Source organism: Camelus ferus, chromosome 11 (assembly GCF_009834535.1).
Source record: "Camelus ferus isolate YT-003-E chromosome 11, BCGSAC_Cfer_1.0, whole genome shotgun sequence".
In the NCBI taxonomy this organism is placed as follows: Eukaryota; Metazoa; Chordata; class Mammalia; order Artiodactyla; family Camelidae; genus Camelus; species Camelus ferus.
The window spans coordinates 27901185-27918563 of NC_045706.1; the positions used below are offsets into that span (position 1 = coordinate 27901185).

Sequence of the window (17379 nt, forward strand, 5' to 3'; positions counted from 1 at the left end):
GGGGAGGTCCCAGAGATCACGTGATATATCGCACCAATTGTCGTGTTTCTTACTGCGGAACTGCACCTGGATGTTGGCCAATGAGAAGTCGGCTTCGTTTTCCTCCGGGTTTGGGACAGAGGCAGTCATGGCGCCGCCCGTGAGGTACTGCATCCCCGGTAAGCTAGTTGCGCCCAGAGCAACTCCTGGGCGGGGGCAGAGGCAGGAAGGCTGGACGGCCAACAGCTTATGCGGACCCGTGGTTGATGCAACGTTTTTCCGCAGGCGAACGTCTATGTAACTTGGAGGAGGGCAGCCCAGGCAGCGGCACCTACACCCGGCACGGCTACATCTTTTCGTCGCTTGCTGGCTGCATGACGAAGAGCAGCGAGAACGGCGCGGTAAGGGGTCGGCTTCCCCTCTCCTCCGTCTCTGCCTTTCTCTTAGGCTCTTTGATTTCACGGTCCTCAGGCAGGGGCCCTGCGGGCACGTCTTTAGTGCCTTGTTCAGTAGAAGGATTTGGTCTTTAAGTTTCTAACAGCTCTGGTCTTCAATGCTGGACACTTAGCCATCACAGTCCAGTTGTGTTGGTCTGGCTTGGCTATGTTGCTGGGGAAGCAAGCTGGAGGAAGTGTGGAGGCGAGCTCAGCCCTGCAGTGAGCTGAATCCTATACGAATGTCGACGACCTCTCCGGCTTCATCTCCCTCCGCCACCCCTGCCTCACTCTGCTATCTAGTCATACTGGCTTCTTTCAGTGTCTCCAGTGCGCCACAGCGACTTTGTACACACGCCATTTCTTTCTTAGCCTATTTAATTCCTGCCTACCCTTCAGGCAGCCTCATTAGTATCACTTTCTCAGAAAAAAAGACACTACTAGTCGAAAAAGGGAGTTTTTGTTGTTTTTTTTTTGTTGTTGTTGTTGAACTCTCACAAAGAGCTTTATTCCTCCCTTTCTAAGCACTTAACTCAGCGTAGAATTTAACACTGTTATACATTCCCCATTAGAGTCTTCCCTTACTAAACTCCATAAAAGCAGGCCTCACCGCCGTAAAGCTCCCCGCCTAGCACAAGCTAAACGCTCAATAGATGTTTGTTGAATGCCCTAGTGGTGATATTCTCCCTAGTTCCAGAGGCTGATCCACGACTAGCTCAGGATCAGATAAGCAGTTTTTGAAGGAGCAGCTTAAAGACAAGGAGCGTAGCAGAAAGAGGATTCAGAGTTAGAACACTTCAGTATTGACTAAACCTTGATTCTGCTTTAGGTGAGAAACTTAAACTCTCTGGTTTCAGGTTCTTTCTCATCTGTAAAATAAGAGACTTTTTAATCTATTTTGGGAATTTCCTTCGGATTTGAAAGTTTGTTCATTTCATAGGTAGACACTTAGCTATCTGTTGAGCATTTTCATGTGCCAGGCACAGTGCTGACCTTTTGGGATATGGTAATGAGCCAAATTCACAAGGTCTCTGCTATCAAGGGGCCAAACACATACTGTAAGCAAGTAAAAGCTCAAATGAATGTATGCTTACAAATGTGACGACTACTTTGAAAGAATATTACAGGGTTCCATTAGAACATGGAATAGGCAAATCCACCCTAGTCAAAAGTGACATTTAAGCTGAATCTAAAGCATAGATAAGAGTTGGGTGAGTAAGCAGATAGAATGAATTGAGCAGAGTACCTGAGATAGGAAGAAATTTAGTGAGTTGGTGACACTGAAAAAAGGCTAGGAGACCTGAAGCATAGTGAACAAGGGAGAGATTAATAAAAATGAGGCTCAGAAATATCATTCCTACACCAATAGCCAATTCTGTGCTCAAAGAGGAAATTCTACAAGTATTCCCTTAAAGTAGAAGTGAACAAGTATGGCCACTACTATAGAATATTTTATTTGGAAATTCTAGCCTGTCCAGTAAAGTGACAAAAAGAAAGGTACAACTTTGGAGGAAGAAGAGTCAAATTATCCATAATTACAGACAATATGGTTGTATACTGAGAAATTCTAAGAAAATCACAAAAAAATTTAGAACTCATCTGAAATGGTTAGGTTATGCCTTCTAGCAGCATTCTTCCTGTGGCCCCTTGGCCCTCCTGTGTCCTAAAATTTCTAAGGCTTTCTGCTCTGGGCTACAAATGAATATGTAGTCCATCTGCCTTTGTGACCTCAACTGTGGACCAACACATTCCTGTATTTACTCTAAAGCCACAGATACCTTTACCCGAGGCTTAGCCAGGATACTCATGTTTTATTGCTCTCTCTCTAGCTTCCTGTCATATCTGTGATGAGAGAAACAGAGTCCCAGTTACTGCCAGATGTGGGATCTATTGTAACCTGTAAGGTAAGTTGATTGTAACCTCCCTGCTTAGGATACCTACCAATGGTGAAATCATGACCATTGCAGAACTGTGCTGTCCAATATGGTAACCAGTAGCCACATATGGCCATTTAAATTTAAATAAAATTACACAAAATTTAAAATTTATTTCCTCAGTTCCGCTAGCTACATATCACATGCTCACTAGCTTATATAGGTAATTGGTGGCTGCCATACTGGTTAACATGGAATATTTATCATCACAGAAAGTTTTACTGGACTGTATTGATCTAGAGATTTCTAGGATAATTAACAATGTGGTCAAGTTCAGGCTTGCATAGTTCTTTCACAGAGCTAGTTCCTCAGCATGTAGTTTTACTTTTGTTTGGGAAACGAACACCAAAGGGTGATAAGGAGGCTTATTTTTGAACATCTGAAGCAAAACCTTTTTCTGCAGAGAAAAAAATTTTATAAAGTCTTTGAGAAGTACAAATTAATACTGTACTGATCAGTAACTATAATACATCAGTACTCTCTGCCCATCTCCACACTCTGCCAGTTAAACTAACTTAGTTTCTCTCTATAAATCGCTCTAAAAGAAAATCTACTTATGCTTATTTATTATTTTGTTATTTTGAAAATAACTGGAGAGGCGGTGATCTAAATATTATGCAGCAGCTGAAATGGAGTCTTAAATTCCATTCACGCTACATGGCTCTTAGTAAGATCTGTTAAAGGTCTAGCTAGATTTGCTGTACTTCCTTGTGTTTTAATGTTAGACTTGAATTTTTTTCAAAATCTGTACCATATCATTTATTTTTCTAATGGAGGCAGTGGGGATTGAACCCAGGACCTCGTGCATGTTAAGCGTGGGCTCTACCACTTAGCTATTTTCCTCCCCCACCATATTATTTTACTCAATTCCCACAGTAACTCTATTAGGTGGCCAGAGTGACTCTTATTCCACTTTATGTATATCAGTTGTGCAGGGATAAGTAGGAGTTAACCTGTGTTAAATTCTGTACTTAGTAGGGTAGCTTGGACTAAAATCATGGTAGTTCCTAGTTTATTCCTGCCTCCTTGAGCTGACAACCACTAATATTCTAATGTTGCTCTTTTCTCTATTCCACAGGTCTCTAGCATTAATTCACGCTTTGCCAAAGTACACATCCTATATGTGGGGTCCACACCACTTAAGAACTCTTTTCGAGGAACTATCCGGTATGAAGGATTTTTGTCTTTATATTTGCCTCAGCACCTGGAATGAGACTAGGATAGAATAGGAGACTGGAATTTTTAGAACAATTACAATCCCTATTCCTGCCTATTTCTCTCCTCTGTATGGTTTGATTCTCCCAGGTAGTATCCAAAGAAAATGTTGTAATATGTTAGTTAGGACAAAAGGAAATATTAATGAGATAGGGCTTTAAATAAAACAAAAAGAATTGATCTAAGCTGGAGATTAGCACTGTGGGGATGATTCCTATCAAACAAAGTAGAAGGCACATTAGGAAGTATCTTTCTTTCTTGAATTTAATATAGATTAAACCCAAGAATTGTAAAACAATGAAAAGGTTGGTGGGTGAAATGGTATATTCTTTTTCCTATGGATTCTTTGAGAGGGGACAGACAATTCTTGTGAGCTAGATAATTTAACATCTGAGGCTCTTTCCACCCTCAGGATTCCGTGTGGTTCTGTGGTGCTTCTGTTCAAGCTCTCCTAAGGCAGCCAAGTTCCTTACCCTTTCCTACCAAATTTGATCTACTCTTCTCTAGTGGGAGGTCTTGATATTGCTGCTCTGTGTGATCCAAGAATGGGCAAAGTGGGTTTTTTTCCTTCTGATGAGGACTGGGGATACTTCTCTGCTCTACTTCTCTGGGTGGCAGCTGGGTGCCAGTTACAACTGGTTCTCTCTGTTCTTTTGGCTCTTTGCCTGAGAGGAGCCTGCGGGATAATTCTTTCTCACAGATAATTAATTTTCTGTTAATTCTCTTTTTTTACAGCAAGGAAGATGTCCGAGCTACTGAAAAAGACAAGGTTGTTGGTTGATTCTTTTTTCTCATGGCTTTAGGAATTGCAGTCCTTTTAAATTATTCCAGTGAATTTCAAAGATATGTGGGTATGTGGAGTCCAAGGAATTTTAAGGTGTTTCCTACTAGAAAGTATGGAATTCACCTCACTGTCCCTTTGCTTTTCATATGACTTTTGTTCAGTTTGTTGACCAGAGCCGGGGTTAGTTGATGCTTTGCCTTCGAAGCCAGGTATTTATTCCTTGCTGTTCCTTTAGGCTTATTTTAGACCCTTTTGGAGCAACTATAGTACCTTTTGTCCAAGTCAGATTCCTGATTAGGTTACTGAGTTCAAAATCCTTCATTTATATCATGATGCTACAGAAGCAGTAAAAGTTGTTGATTGACTTGAATAACACTGACTTCTAATCCTCTGGGAAGTAGAAGTAGACTGGCTCTACCAAAGGGGTTAATAGTTTCATGTAGACCTGATCTGGAGCTTTCACTTAACACTCCTTTCTTTACAGGTTGAAATTTATAAGAGTTTTCGCCCAGGAGACATCGTCTTGGCCAAAGTAGTATCCTTTATTCCCTGCAGACTTACAGTCCTTTGTAAAAAAGAAGAAATACAAGTAGAGAAACCACTCAGGTGGCTGTGGGAGGGAAGACTTAAAACCCGTTGTTGTCCTTTATCGATATTATGTCACTAGATCTCCCTAGGTGATGCACAGTCCAATTACCTGCTGACCACTGCTGAAAATGAGCTAGGAGTGGTGGTGGCCCACAGTGAATCAGGTGAGTTTGTCCATCCTTCTACGTGCTTATCTTTCCCTGGGAGCTAGGGCTTAGGGTTGGTCCATTGTCTTCCCTCATTTCTCTGTTTTTTTGTTTGTTTTTAATTATCTAGGAAGCATTGTGAGTATAGATACTTATTACTGAGGTTAAAATGATACTCCTTGTATAATCTAAGGAAAGGAGGTACTCACTCCGCAAGTCAGTGGAATACACGGTTTTTTCCTGTGTGAGAGAAGGTTCACTAGGCAGCATATTGATAATTCAGTTCATTCCCAGCTGAAAAGAGAAGAATCTCAAGCAATTATTTGAAGTCTAAGCTCCAACACCAGCTTTTCCCTTCCAGGTGTCCAGATGGTTCCTATCAGCTGGTGTGAGATGCAGTGCCCTAAGACCCACACTAAAGAATTCCGGAAAGTGGCCCGAGTACAGCCCGAATTCTTGCAGACCTAAGAAGCCATACTTTACCCCATGGAGGGTACGTGTGTGAAAGTGACATCAGGATGCTGTTGTCTGTCTTCAGGCTCCTGGGGTCAGCCAGCAGCCACCTCTAGAAAAACCTGCCAGCATACTCTGTAGATGGAACATTTTTCTTGTGAACATTTCAATGGATTTCATTCTCTTGAGTGATAAATTTCTCTTTTGGAGGCACCAGCAAACAAACTGTATAATGTTGGAAATAGCCTGTCCTTTCTGACAGTCTTATAAATATGTATTTTTTGCTGTGACAAAGAAAACATTTTTACGAAAAGGATTTTACGGTTTCTGTCGTCTTGAGTAGGGAAAGGAATCTAAACAGTGTCATAACATTTAGAACAGGGTCTTGCCTGTCATTAACTGACGTGTGTCACATGCTTTCTTGCTCTATACAATGCCTAATTGACAATCTTTTTTGTATTTTTTATGTTCTGCTTTTGCTTATTGAGTACTTACCTAGGTCAAGCACTTTATATATATTCCCTCATTTAGACAGATTATATTTTAGTGAAAATTATGGGATACATGTGATTCAGGTAGCATGTGACTAATTCTGGTAAACAAAGTATTTTTGTTTTTAATTTATTTTAATAATTACCAAATAGTTTTAAAAAGCCATCAGGGTTGCAGAAGGGTTGGCCCAATATGGTAGATACTCCAGGAAATGTTTGTTAAGCGTGAATTGAAAAGAGGGACAGAGCGCTGTTATGTAAAGTGACCAGGAAAGGGTTTGTGACATGAGGTAAAAGGAACTAAAGAACTAAAATAAATGAAGTGAAGATACTCAAAGCAGAGAGAGAAGCTTGAGCAAAGTGCAGAATCAGGAATGAACACATAAGTTTGAGGATAAGGAAAGAATGAGGGTTTGGCATGGAGAGGCTGCAGAGAGAATGAAAGGAAAGATGAATGATGAGACATCACTTCTTGAGATGTTATCATGGAACCTGTATCTTCTATGTGTAGTGAGAATGGTGGAGGTAAGCTGTTTGTATCCTCCAGTTGCCAGCCTTGAGCCAGGTTATAGGTTGTTTTGTTTTTTGAATTGAAAATATTGGCATAATTGTAAGTCCACATGCAGTTTTAAGAAATAATACAGAGGGGGAGGGTATAAGCTTAGTGGTAGAGTACATGCCTAGCATGGACAGAGGCCTGGATTCAATCTCCAGTACCTCTATTAAAATCAACAAACAGACCTAATTACCTCCCCCCATTAAAAAGAAAAACATAAAAAACAAAGCAAACAAAAAGAAGTTATACAGAGAGATCCTCTGTGCACTTTTCCCAGTTTCTCACAATAGTGACATTTTGCAAAATTATAATATGCAAAATTATTATAATATAATAATCAGAATGTTGACACTCATACTTCAGCATCATTTCTTTAGGTCTGTTTCCTCATCTGGAATAGTACGATCTCATAGGATTATTGTGAGAAGGAAATACATACAAGTGTTCAGTACATGCCAATGCTATTGTTATATGTTATTATTATATATCTGATTGCCTTCACCAGGATTTATGATAGATACTTCGATGTAGTTGGTATAATCAGTCTCCTATTGTTAGATATTTTAAAACTTTATAGATTTTTCTTTTACAAACAGTGCTGCAGAAAACACCCCTGTACCATGTATCTTTGTGCGTGCCTATAATTCTTTTGCAAGGGATCCCTAGCAGTGGAGGGCTGAGTCAAAGAATATGCACATTTAAAATTTTGGATAGATTCTCCCTTATTGCCTTGCAGGAAGATGCTACCAATTTCCTCTCAACAGCAATGTTAACCATTTTACTTATATTATCTCCGAACTTCACAGTGACCCTGGAAAGTGACAGTTATTTCCACATTTTACAGAGAAGTAAACTAAAGCTTAGAAAAATTAACCTGCCCTAAGGCACACAGACATCAGGAGGCAAAGCAGTATTCAAATCCAGGTCTGTTTTACTCTAAAGCCCAGGTTCTTTCTTTTGTACTGTGGTGCCTCCTTTTTCCAAATATTGAATAGAACCCTGGACATGCAATGAGAGGCTCTCCAAATTGACACTGGTTCATTAATTTTCAATGCTTGTTGGACATCATTCATTCATTCAGTAAATGTATTTGAGCAAATGCTCTGCCTACCACTGTTCTAAGAACTAGGGAGTAAAGCAGTGAACATTGATAGAATCCTTTCCTTTAAGGAGCTTACATTCTAATGGGGAAAAGACAGACAATAAAAGTAAACGAATAAGGAAATTTATAATTTCAAACAGTAATAAAGGATCATATAGAAGAGCAGTTGAAACAACTAGGTAGTAACCTCTAAACTGCTGCAAACCAGGTTAGACTTTCTCACCCTTAACCATCTAATACTGTATTACAAAGTAGCTACGTACCTGTCTTAGGACAGCATTCTGTCTTATCTTTGAGTGTCCGGTACCTGGCACTGTGACTAACATATAGCAAATGCTCAATAAAAAATTTTTGAGTGTACACATAGCTGACTGAACAGCTTTATGCCCAAACAGGGATATTTAGTGATGGTGACATTTGCCAATCTGAAATTGGTTGTAGAGACCGGAAATGTGGTTCTCAGCCTAGGTTAGGTGAACCTCAAAATTGCCTTTAATAAGCATCACTGGGATGGCAGGGGGAGTGCAGGGGAGGAAGGAGCACAGGTGCCCTAACTCTGCTCACAAATCTCATGGGGCAAACCTCTGGGTGTTTAGGGTTTGTTCAGTTCCGCAGGTGATTCTGAAGTGCTACTCTAAGAAGCACTGTCTTGGAGGGATAGTAGTTGTTGGTTTCCTAGTGATAAAGGTAAGAGGCTGGATCTCTGTTATTTTCCTGCCCATAAGGCAGTTCTGGCCAGGACTCTTATGTTGCAAGGAATGGAGACTGCTGTAAACTCAAGTGGTATCCGGACATAGGATAACATTAATCCAAGCTGATCCGCTCTGACTTGGGTGAAGAGCACTTGATCAAACAAAATTACCAACTTTTGGTCTAAGATTCAGTACAGGCTAAGTAAACTAACATCCCATGAAGCTATTTGGAGACATATTACTAAAGGTCTTCCTAGGGTATAGATGAAATAAAGAACTAAACTTAAAACAATATGCTTAAAAGTAATTAAATTTTAGAGTAAGGACTTTGGTTTAGTTGAAGTAACATTCGTCTGGGTTCCAGTACTTAGTGGTATACCTTCTGACAAGTTTCTGTATCTTTTTTGGTTTGTTTCCTCTTCTGTAAACTGGGGGTACCAGCCCTTTCAGAAGTTGCCAAGATTAAAGATTATATATGTAATGTGCCTCACCCAATGGCTAGCACAGAGGCACTTCATAAGAGCTTAATACATGGAGGGTGTTACTTGCTCCTACTAGAAGAGAAAGGCATTATGGGTGTTCTCACATTCCAATGACCTTTTCAAAGTCCTCAGAGAGAAGGTAAATGTGAGCAGTGCCCCTTCCCAATTATGTATATAATTACAGTCGGTTCTCCCTATTCACGGATGTGGAACCCATGAATACGGAGGGCCGACGGCACTATACCATTTTATATAAGGCACCTGAGCATCTGTGGATTTTTGGTATCCACAGGGGTCCTGGGACCAATCCCCTGCCTTGCAGATACTAAGGGATAACTGTATACTCTTCTGCATGTGTAATTTTTGAATGTGTTAATGAGTTGACTGACAGGGTTAAAACTTTAGAAGCCAAAAAAAGGTGTATCAAGTTTACAAGTTACTAAAAGGATTGGCTTTTGTAAGTCCAAGAAACAAATCTTTACCTTACTCTAAAAAGGGCATAATGGAGTTTTAGAATTTGATTTTCCAGGGTTCAGTAACCAACACCACTGAGCAAGAGCTACAGAGAGACAACAGGAATGGAGAATTCAGCTCTCCAGCCTGAGGTGGAAAACCAAATGAGACACACAATATTTGGACCAGGCTGTATAAAGTTGTGACTGGTTGTCCTAAAGCTCTTCACGTGTCATACAAGGACTTAGGTAATGAGAGGTTTCAAACTTAATGTTCAAGCTGAATTCCTCAGACAAGACATACCACACATCACGCAGAAAATATTGCACATCACTCCTTTATTATACTGATCTGGAAAAAAGACTTAGTATACTCATGCTCAAGTGAGTTCTGGGCCCCAGTGGTGGGCCAAGCAACTGGAACATGATTCAGAAATCAGGCACAGTGGAGGACACACTTGGACATGAGCAAGAGGCATTCCACTGCCAGAAAACAGTAAGGCAGGGGAGGGATCCTAAAACACACAGGATGAACTCCTACACCTTAGAAGTCAAGGAGCTTACCCCACGATGGCATAAGGAATGACTTATTTTCTGATGACCACATGTGGGAATATTTCAACCGCTACTAGAAACCCCACAAGGGGTTTTTTAATTTATATATATATATATATATATAAAATTTTTTTTGTAAAAGTAAATGTAACACATAAACATTTAGGATTGATCCCAATCGTCGAGTCAGGGAGGAAATGTTTGAATCACCACACAGGTTATATTTCATCTTCCACTGGAATGACTAGAGCCCTCAGTCACCTGAATAGAACAGTACCCAGCTGGCTCCCAGGAACACAAATAGGCTCTCCTGCTTCTCCTTGGTGGTCATACCTTAGCATGGTTCCTCCCTATCCCCTACTCAAGCAGGTCCTTAGTAATAAACAAAGCACTAGTAAAACCCCCAGTTACTACCTCTCAGCGCTCTTGGATAAAGTCTTCCCTCGGCTTGGACTGAGGATGTGCCCCAGCGGTGCCATTCTGACTAGACTATATAAAGGGAGTGGGTGCAAGAGACAAAATGGCTAAAACGAAATTGGGAGCCACCAGTCCCCATCTGCAACTACAACTTGAGATGCCTACAGATGTGGTCAGTGTGACATGTGCAGGGGAGAGGTGCAGAGGAATGGGATGGGCTGGTGGCGGGGTGAGGGGTGGAGGGTCCTTGGGAAAGTAATCTGCTGCTCGCCCTCACTTCTTGGCTTTGCCCTGGGCAGCCACAGCCTCCATGGCTTTACGCACGGTCTCTTCATCCCCCAGGAACTGCATGGGCTTGATAGGCTTCAAGTTCTTGTCCAGTTCATAGACAATGGGAATGCCAGTTGGCAGGTTCAACTCCATGATAGCCTCTTCAGAGAGACCTGGAAATACACCCACCATGATCAGTCAAGCAAGATAAGAGTCCACAGACCCCCTCCCAGGCTTACTATTCCCCCTCCAGGTGACAAAAGGCTTTGGTAGGAATTACAACAGAAACACCCTTTCTGATATTTGTGATAACAGTAATGATCTGTGTTTTAGAAGATCCATGACCCAGGGAATGCCCCCAATACTTATTTCTCAGCCACTGAAAAGCAAGAAAAAAGGATGAAAGGTGTGTACCACAGATGCCTCTCCCAAAATGGGATGTGGAAGCCCCCCGTGAGGCAGGACTATACACGTCTCAGATATCCTATGTAGTCCATCCAGCCTGCCAAAAGTCAGCACATCTGGGCTGCTAGGCCATCAGGTGAAATAATTTAAGATGCAAATTGAGTATAAAGTTGGACAGGGTTGTGACTAAGGTTTTATCAGCAGTTTCAACTAGCAATCCTAGTCTGGAGGTGGGCATCTCAAATTTTCATGTGCATCTGAATCACCTGAGTGATAGATGCAGCTTAAGTGGGATGTGAAGTTCTGCATGTGTAACAAGCACCCATTAGGGTCTGGCCACCTGTGCTTCTGCAAATGATGCTTTGAGAAACAAGGACAGAGGGTGTATTTCCACTAGGAGTCAATCTGGACTGTCTCTAAGGCTATCAATATGTCCAGCCCTTTCCTGAAGGTCTCCTTCATACTAAATAAGTCCCAGATTGGTAGCAGCTCTGCTTTATCCTTCTTTGAGGGCCCCTCTGAAAAAACGTACATACCCTCCAGATGCTTGACAATGCCCCGAAGGCTGTTGCCATGGGCTGCAATCAGTACCCGTTTCCCCTCCTTGATCTGGGGAACAATTTCTTCATTCCAAAAGGGCAGAGCCCTGGCAATAGTGTCCTTCAGACTCTCACAGGAGGGTAGCTGATCTTCAGTGAGGTCTGCATATCTGCGATCCTAAACAACAAAAAGTCCAAGCTCGCCAGTTATTAGCAGTTGCATCTGTTCTGCCTATTCCTCATCCCCTAAGGGATCAAAGTGATGGATGAAGATCTCTCAGCAGGGCACTGAGAGCTTGAGAAAAGGGATAATGATTATCCTGCCCCTTCCTCCCCAATTACCCTCTACTGGGAAGATTGACAGTTCAAAACAAACATAACTTAGAAAAGGAAAAAATAAAAAGGCAGACTACAAGGTTCTTCCCAATTCACTTTTATCTTGCAATTGGCTCAGGACAGCCCAATCGGCTATAGGTGGGTTTTATAAAATAGGGCAATAGATGTAAAAAAAGATTAAAATTCTTTTCTGATAAACCACATAAATATTAATTTTTTTTGACAAGTGAAGGTCATTCCTTGGAGAAGGGGGATTACAATTAACTATTTTATTGTAAATTAGAAACTCAGTGGGCAGACACTAGTAAAAGCTAAGAGAGTGTCTAATGTCTAGGCAGACACTAACAAAGCTAAAAGTGAGGCCCAGATTCTGATCCCTTGGTCCTGTGGAGAGAGCCAAATCTCCGTGTGTCCATACCTTACTGATGTTGCTGTAGAAGGGATGGTCAGGCTCCATCGGAGGTGGCGGGACATCATAGGAGCGCCTCCAGATCTTTACCTGGGCCTCGCCGTGCTTGGCAGCAGTTTCTGCTTTATTGAGGCCAGTCAGACCCCCGTAGTGGCGCTCATTAAGGCGCCAAGTCCTCACCACTGGCAGCCACATTTGGTCAATGGCATCCAGCACTGTCCAGAGCGTCCGAATCGCTCTCTTCTGCACTGAGGTGAAGCAGATATCAAACTCGTAGGCAGCATCTGGAAATTATAAGTTCAAAGTGATGAGCTAATCAGGTCCACTCTGGAGCCAGAATTTTCTTACATATGAATCTCACATAGAGGTAGCCCAAATGAAAATTATTTGGCTAAATATTTTATTTTGTTTACCCTAGCAGGAAAGAGTATTCTGCCTTCAGGGAAGATAAAATTTGTTGCTTTATGTTGCAGTTGACAACATACCTCCCAGCAGTTCCCCAATAATTCATCTAACCCAAGGTCCAAACATACTGTCAACCAGCTAAACTGCAACCCGGGCTGCTTATCCTAATCCCCAGAATGCTGTGCTTAAGCACATTTTAAGAACTTGTTTGCTTTAATTCTTTCCAGATGAGGATATGAAAAATGTGGTATCTCTTAATCTAATAGCTAATATTTATAGAGAGCTTACCATCTATCAGGCACTGAACTTTGTGTTCTATTTAGTCTTCATACCAATCTTATATGAGGTTATATCCTTAGAACCCGTCTTACCAGATGAGGAAAATAAAAACTGGAGGAGTTAAGCATATTACCCAAGGTCACAGCTACTACATGGGCGAGATTAAAACCCTGGCTATGTGACTATAATCCAACTCCTAACCACCACCTCTAGCTACCTCCATATTTTCCTAACCTCTAAGGATCCTGATGTTTGTATTTTAGTAACTGTCACTTCTGATTGATAATTACCAATATATTTCACTCCTCTCTAACCTCTGGTCTAGGGGAATGGGATTTTGAACTCTCAACAATCAGGTCACAGCAACAGCTCTTAGAGGATGCTGATAAAACCAGTCTGTTACATGAAATTATATTTTCCCTGAAGTATGGAAATCCCATCACAATCTCTTCACCCACAGTTCCTCTCTACTATAGCCAAAGTGCCAGCCTATTCCTGAGTACCCTGAGAAGATGTATCTACCTACATCAATGGTTAAGCCAAGTTTAAGAAAAGCCACTCACTGGAGAAAGAGCAAATGCTGTGCACCGTCTTACGCATTTATAAATGAACCTCTCCATACAGAGCAGTTTTGAGAAGATGTATCAAGAGTTATGTTGGCCCAACCAGTAAGTTACAACTATTTATCCTATGTCCAGTTTTATGAACAATTATTCTCCTTCCCACTTTAATGGGGAGATGGCCCTTTCCTTATGAAGTGGACCAGGAAGACATGCCTGTTTTTTTCCATGAGGTTACAAGGCCCTTTTTGAAATTCAGCACAAACTTTCCTGTGCATTGCTTCATATTGAGGTTGCCAACAGTAATTAATGAACTCTGCGGTGAATTTTCTTGCCAGCCATAAGGCCAGTAAGAACTACACTGATGGGGGAAGGAAGGATTAATCAACAGGAAACTCACCACCCCCCACAAGGGAAAAGATATAGACCTCAACACTGAGCCTCAGGGCAAGTCCTAGTAGACTGGCTTACCATCTCTTCCCTAACCTTAAAGGGAGGAATGGCTCCCCAATAAAAGCTGAGTCACTGGGAAGCAACTATCCACATTGCAAGCCTCATCCCATGCTGAAAAGCTATTGGTTGTTTCACTGCAGTTAATTTCCACTTGCAACGGAGTGCCACGCACTGGATACACAAATAGATCCTCAAGGAGAAAAGCAGTTCCCCTTACGACTCTTAACAGAGAACTCGAAAGCCTCTTCCTTTAACTTGGCCATCAAACAAAAGCATAGTATAGAACACTCCCATGGATGGCGCTGGCTGGCGCTGTGTAGTGTGGATGCCATCCTACCCCAGGAGTAAGACTGCATGGGGAAGCTCAGTTCTTGCTAGCTTCCTCCTGGATCATTCAAGATTTTATAAACCCTACTATTACTATTACTTAAAGCCCTGGTGAAATTTAATATTTTATTTCAGGTCCTTTATATTACTAGGTATTCATAATGGTCTTCATTATTCAGAGTTTTCACTTTTAGTCTTTCATTTTTAATTTTAATCATCTGTGATGCCTCTAAGAGATATTAAAATTTTAAATGAGATTTCAAATAACTAATGCTACTAATATTTACTTAAAAACTGAAATCAGGTCTGTTATTTTAAGAAAGATTACAAGTTAAGGCATTTGATCAGTCTTAAGAGGATAGCTGCAATTTGCTTTGTCCTGGGCTAGTCATCAGCAAACCACCACAGACTCATACAGTTCTTCCTGCCAGAGAGTAGGGGAGAAAATGGCCTCCTTTACCAGCACTTTCCCTATCCTGGCTTCTGAACAGCATGAGGTCACACCAGGCCATCCCAAAGCAGTCACACACATCCCCAGCAGGATTACATTTCCCAGACTTTCCAAAGTTTTGCTTCATTTCAGAAGGATCTACAGTGAAGGCAAGAAGCTAGACAGACAACAAATTGGGGCCAAATACCTGATTCACATCAACCAGTCATCAATGACCCTTTTAAATGGCTGCTGCCTTATCCAGAAGTTAGAAGGGAGCAGGACAGGATCATGGAAGCACCTCTTTAGTCCAAAAATTCTTTGAATTGCTGGCAGCAGAGAATGCTTCCATGTTAGCATTCCAAAATCACAGAGAGCTGTCTGTCACCGGGGGCGAGCCTGGTAGACAAGCTTATCTCACTGCCATTTCCACCTTTGCCCAGCGTCCTTGGCCAACAGCCTACCAGTTCTTCGCACCTACCTGTTACTTAACCCCGGAATTGAGGCCAGGGTGGTGGACTAGGAATAAGAAGATGTGACTTTGGACAAGTCATCTTTCCAATCCTCACTTTTCCCAACTATGAAAGAGGGCCAGGGAGGGGTGGGAAGCAGAGGAATAAAATCTGTATGCTTTATGGGATTGTGAAAAGGACTAACTCAAATCGTTCATTCATTGATTCATTCATTCATTCACTCACTCACTCAATTACATTTGCGGATGCATTCTGGACATAGGATTTGTGGAATGTTGCTAAACAGCATTCTACACAAGCACGAGGATGTCTTTGTATCTTGAACCCTGTGGTTTCCCACCCCTACCCTGGCAGCGTCACTCCCCCACAGAGGGGACAGCATGTGGCCAGCCGCTTCACCGGGATCTGCAGCCGCCTTTTTAAAAGGCTTGGTTATAGCTACTGGAAGACACTGGCCATCCAATTTAGTATCCTGTCCCCGAGTTACTAAATGCTCAGACTAGAAAAAGGAAGAATTTCGCAAGGCGTTATCGTAGACAACTCAGCAAGTCGCGGGGCGACCTCCCGGTTCCTCTTCACCGCGCGGCCCCTCATACTGCACTGGATGACCTTGAGCAAGTCGATCCCCTACCCTGGACTCATTTTCTTAACTGCAAAAAAAAAACTGCTGGAGAGATGAAGCCCAAGGTCTCCGCCCTCTCCAGGAGGGTGCGAGGACAACTAGGCGGCCCCGACCCAGCGATGCCCTCCCGGGCCTTCGCAGCCCCCATCCACCGCCCAGGCCCGCTCCGCACCTCGCAGCGCCTGCCCGCCGCGTTTCGCCTCTTCGTGCCCCGCCGGGCTCAGGTCTGCGTCGTACCAGCCGCTGAAGCGGTTCTCCAGGTTCCATGTGCTCTCGCCGTGCCGGATCAGCACCAGCTTGTAGGCGGCCATGGCGGCGGCTCGGGGTGCGGCGTAGACTGGGGCTCACCGAGATTCCGGAGTCGCAGTCCTGCCCCCGGCAGCGCCTGCGCGCTCGCGCCCCACCGCCCAGCTCCCGCGCACTAGCTGGTCCAAATCTTTCCACTCGCTCTGGGCCGCCCTCCGCCTCCCGGGTAAGCGCATGCGCCCCGTGCCGGCGCTACGGCCGCCAGGGGGAGGGGGCTCGCTCGAGGTCGCCAGGGCGCATGCGGCCTCCGCCGCCGGCCCCGCGTCCGCTGCGGCGGTCACGGAGCGCACGTAAGCGCAGAAGGGCGGTGGGACTTTCCGCCGGCGCCGGGGCGTGCTTGCGGGCCCGAATGCTGTCTTATTGCCATTACTCATAAGCCCTCCGTTGTAATAAAATGGCTTTTATCATTTGAATCGCGCCCAGCTCGGCCAGGTCACTTTCCTATCCGTATGCAGAGTTTGATTCACACACCTGAGTTTAAATCTTCACTCTTCCATCTTACTCACTTTCTGTCTTTGGACGGGTCGCTTAACCTCACTCAGCCTCATGTGTAAGTGGACATAGTAAATACGTAGCTGGTGCCTATCTATCTGAAAGATGCTCAGTAATGGTTGTTGTTTCTATCTCATTTCCATGTACACTGCTCTATTTTACATGTGAAGAAACGCTCCGACTGCTGGTTCAAAAGTCATGTGCTTTATCTAACACGCGGCCGTTTGTCCCATCTCTTCTAATCTCGCAGCCTCTGGTCAGTGCTTCTTGGACACAACAGTGAAGCAAATTCTAGGACAGTCAAACACTCCAAAAAGAGGAGGGTCACTGCCTGTCTCTCTTATACAGACCTAATCAGCAGCATAAGTATCTGCTTATCTGGCCCGCTCTCTGCTGCCCACCATCTCCTAGTTTATTTCAATCTAGCCACTTTGTTGAGCACTAAGCATGTCAGGCAGTGGGCTAGGGTCAAAGGTGAGTTGAATGTTTTCTGCTCTTTGCAGCAGATGGAGTGCAAATAAGACCCACATGTAAACAGCTGACAATGAAATTGTCCCATGTGCTATATTTCGACAGATTGTAAAAAAAGTTTTTAATATGCACTCACAAAGCACCTACTGTGTGCCAGGCAGTGTTAAATGCTTTACGAAGATTAACTCATTTAATCCTCATATCCTCGTAATGATCTTATGAGACCGGTACTATCACTTCCCTAATACTGATGAGGAAACTGAGGGATGGAGTAATTTTCCCAAGGTTACAGGAACCGGGATTCAAACCTAGGATGGCTGGC

General features: G+C 43.0%; 2 protein-coding genes across 3 annotated transcripts; one reads left to right on the plus strand and one right to left on the minus strand.

Annotated features, from left to right (window-relative positions):
- Positions 1-74: 74 nt before the first annotated feature.
- Positions 75-7679, plus strand: EXOSC1 (exosome component 1). 2 transcript variants are annotated; one of them, XM_006185104.3, is made up of 8 exons: positions 75-158; positions 265-380; positions 2243-2317; positions 3426-3514; positions 4298-4331; positions 4831-4881; positions 5014-5098; positions 5442-7679. In XM_006185104.3, exons 1-8 carry the CDS (start codon positions 128-130, stop codon positions 5546-5548), a joined length of 588 nt encoding a protein of 195 aa, XP_006185166.1. In that variant the 5' UTR covers positions 75-127; the 3' UTR covers positions 5549-7679. The 2 variants fall into 2 exon arrangements, with proteins under 2 accessions (XP_006185166.1, XP_032347061.1); XM_032491170.1 differs by lacking the exons at positions 75-158; positions 265-380; positions 2243-2317 and having other exon boundaries at positions 3469-3514; positions 4298-4338.
- A 1951-nt stretch (positions 7680-9630) lies between these two features.
- Positions 9631-16234, minus strand: PGAM1 (phosphoglycerate mutase 1). The gene is made up of 4 exons (XM_006185105.2): positions 15961-16234; positions 12249-12523; positions 11492-11672; positions 9631-10723 (listed from the first exon to the last, which is right to left on the minus strand). The coding sequence occupies exons 1-4, from the start codon at positions 16097-16099 to the stop codon at positions 10554-10556; spliced, it is 765 nt and encodes a 254-aa protein (XP_006185167.2). The 5' UTR covers positions 16100-16234; the 3' UTR covers positions 9631-10553.
- Positions 16235-17379: the final 1145 nt, after the last annotated feature.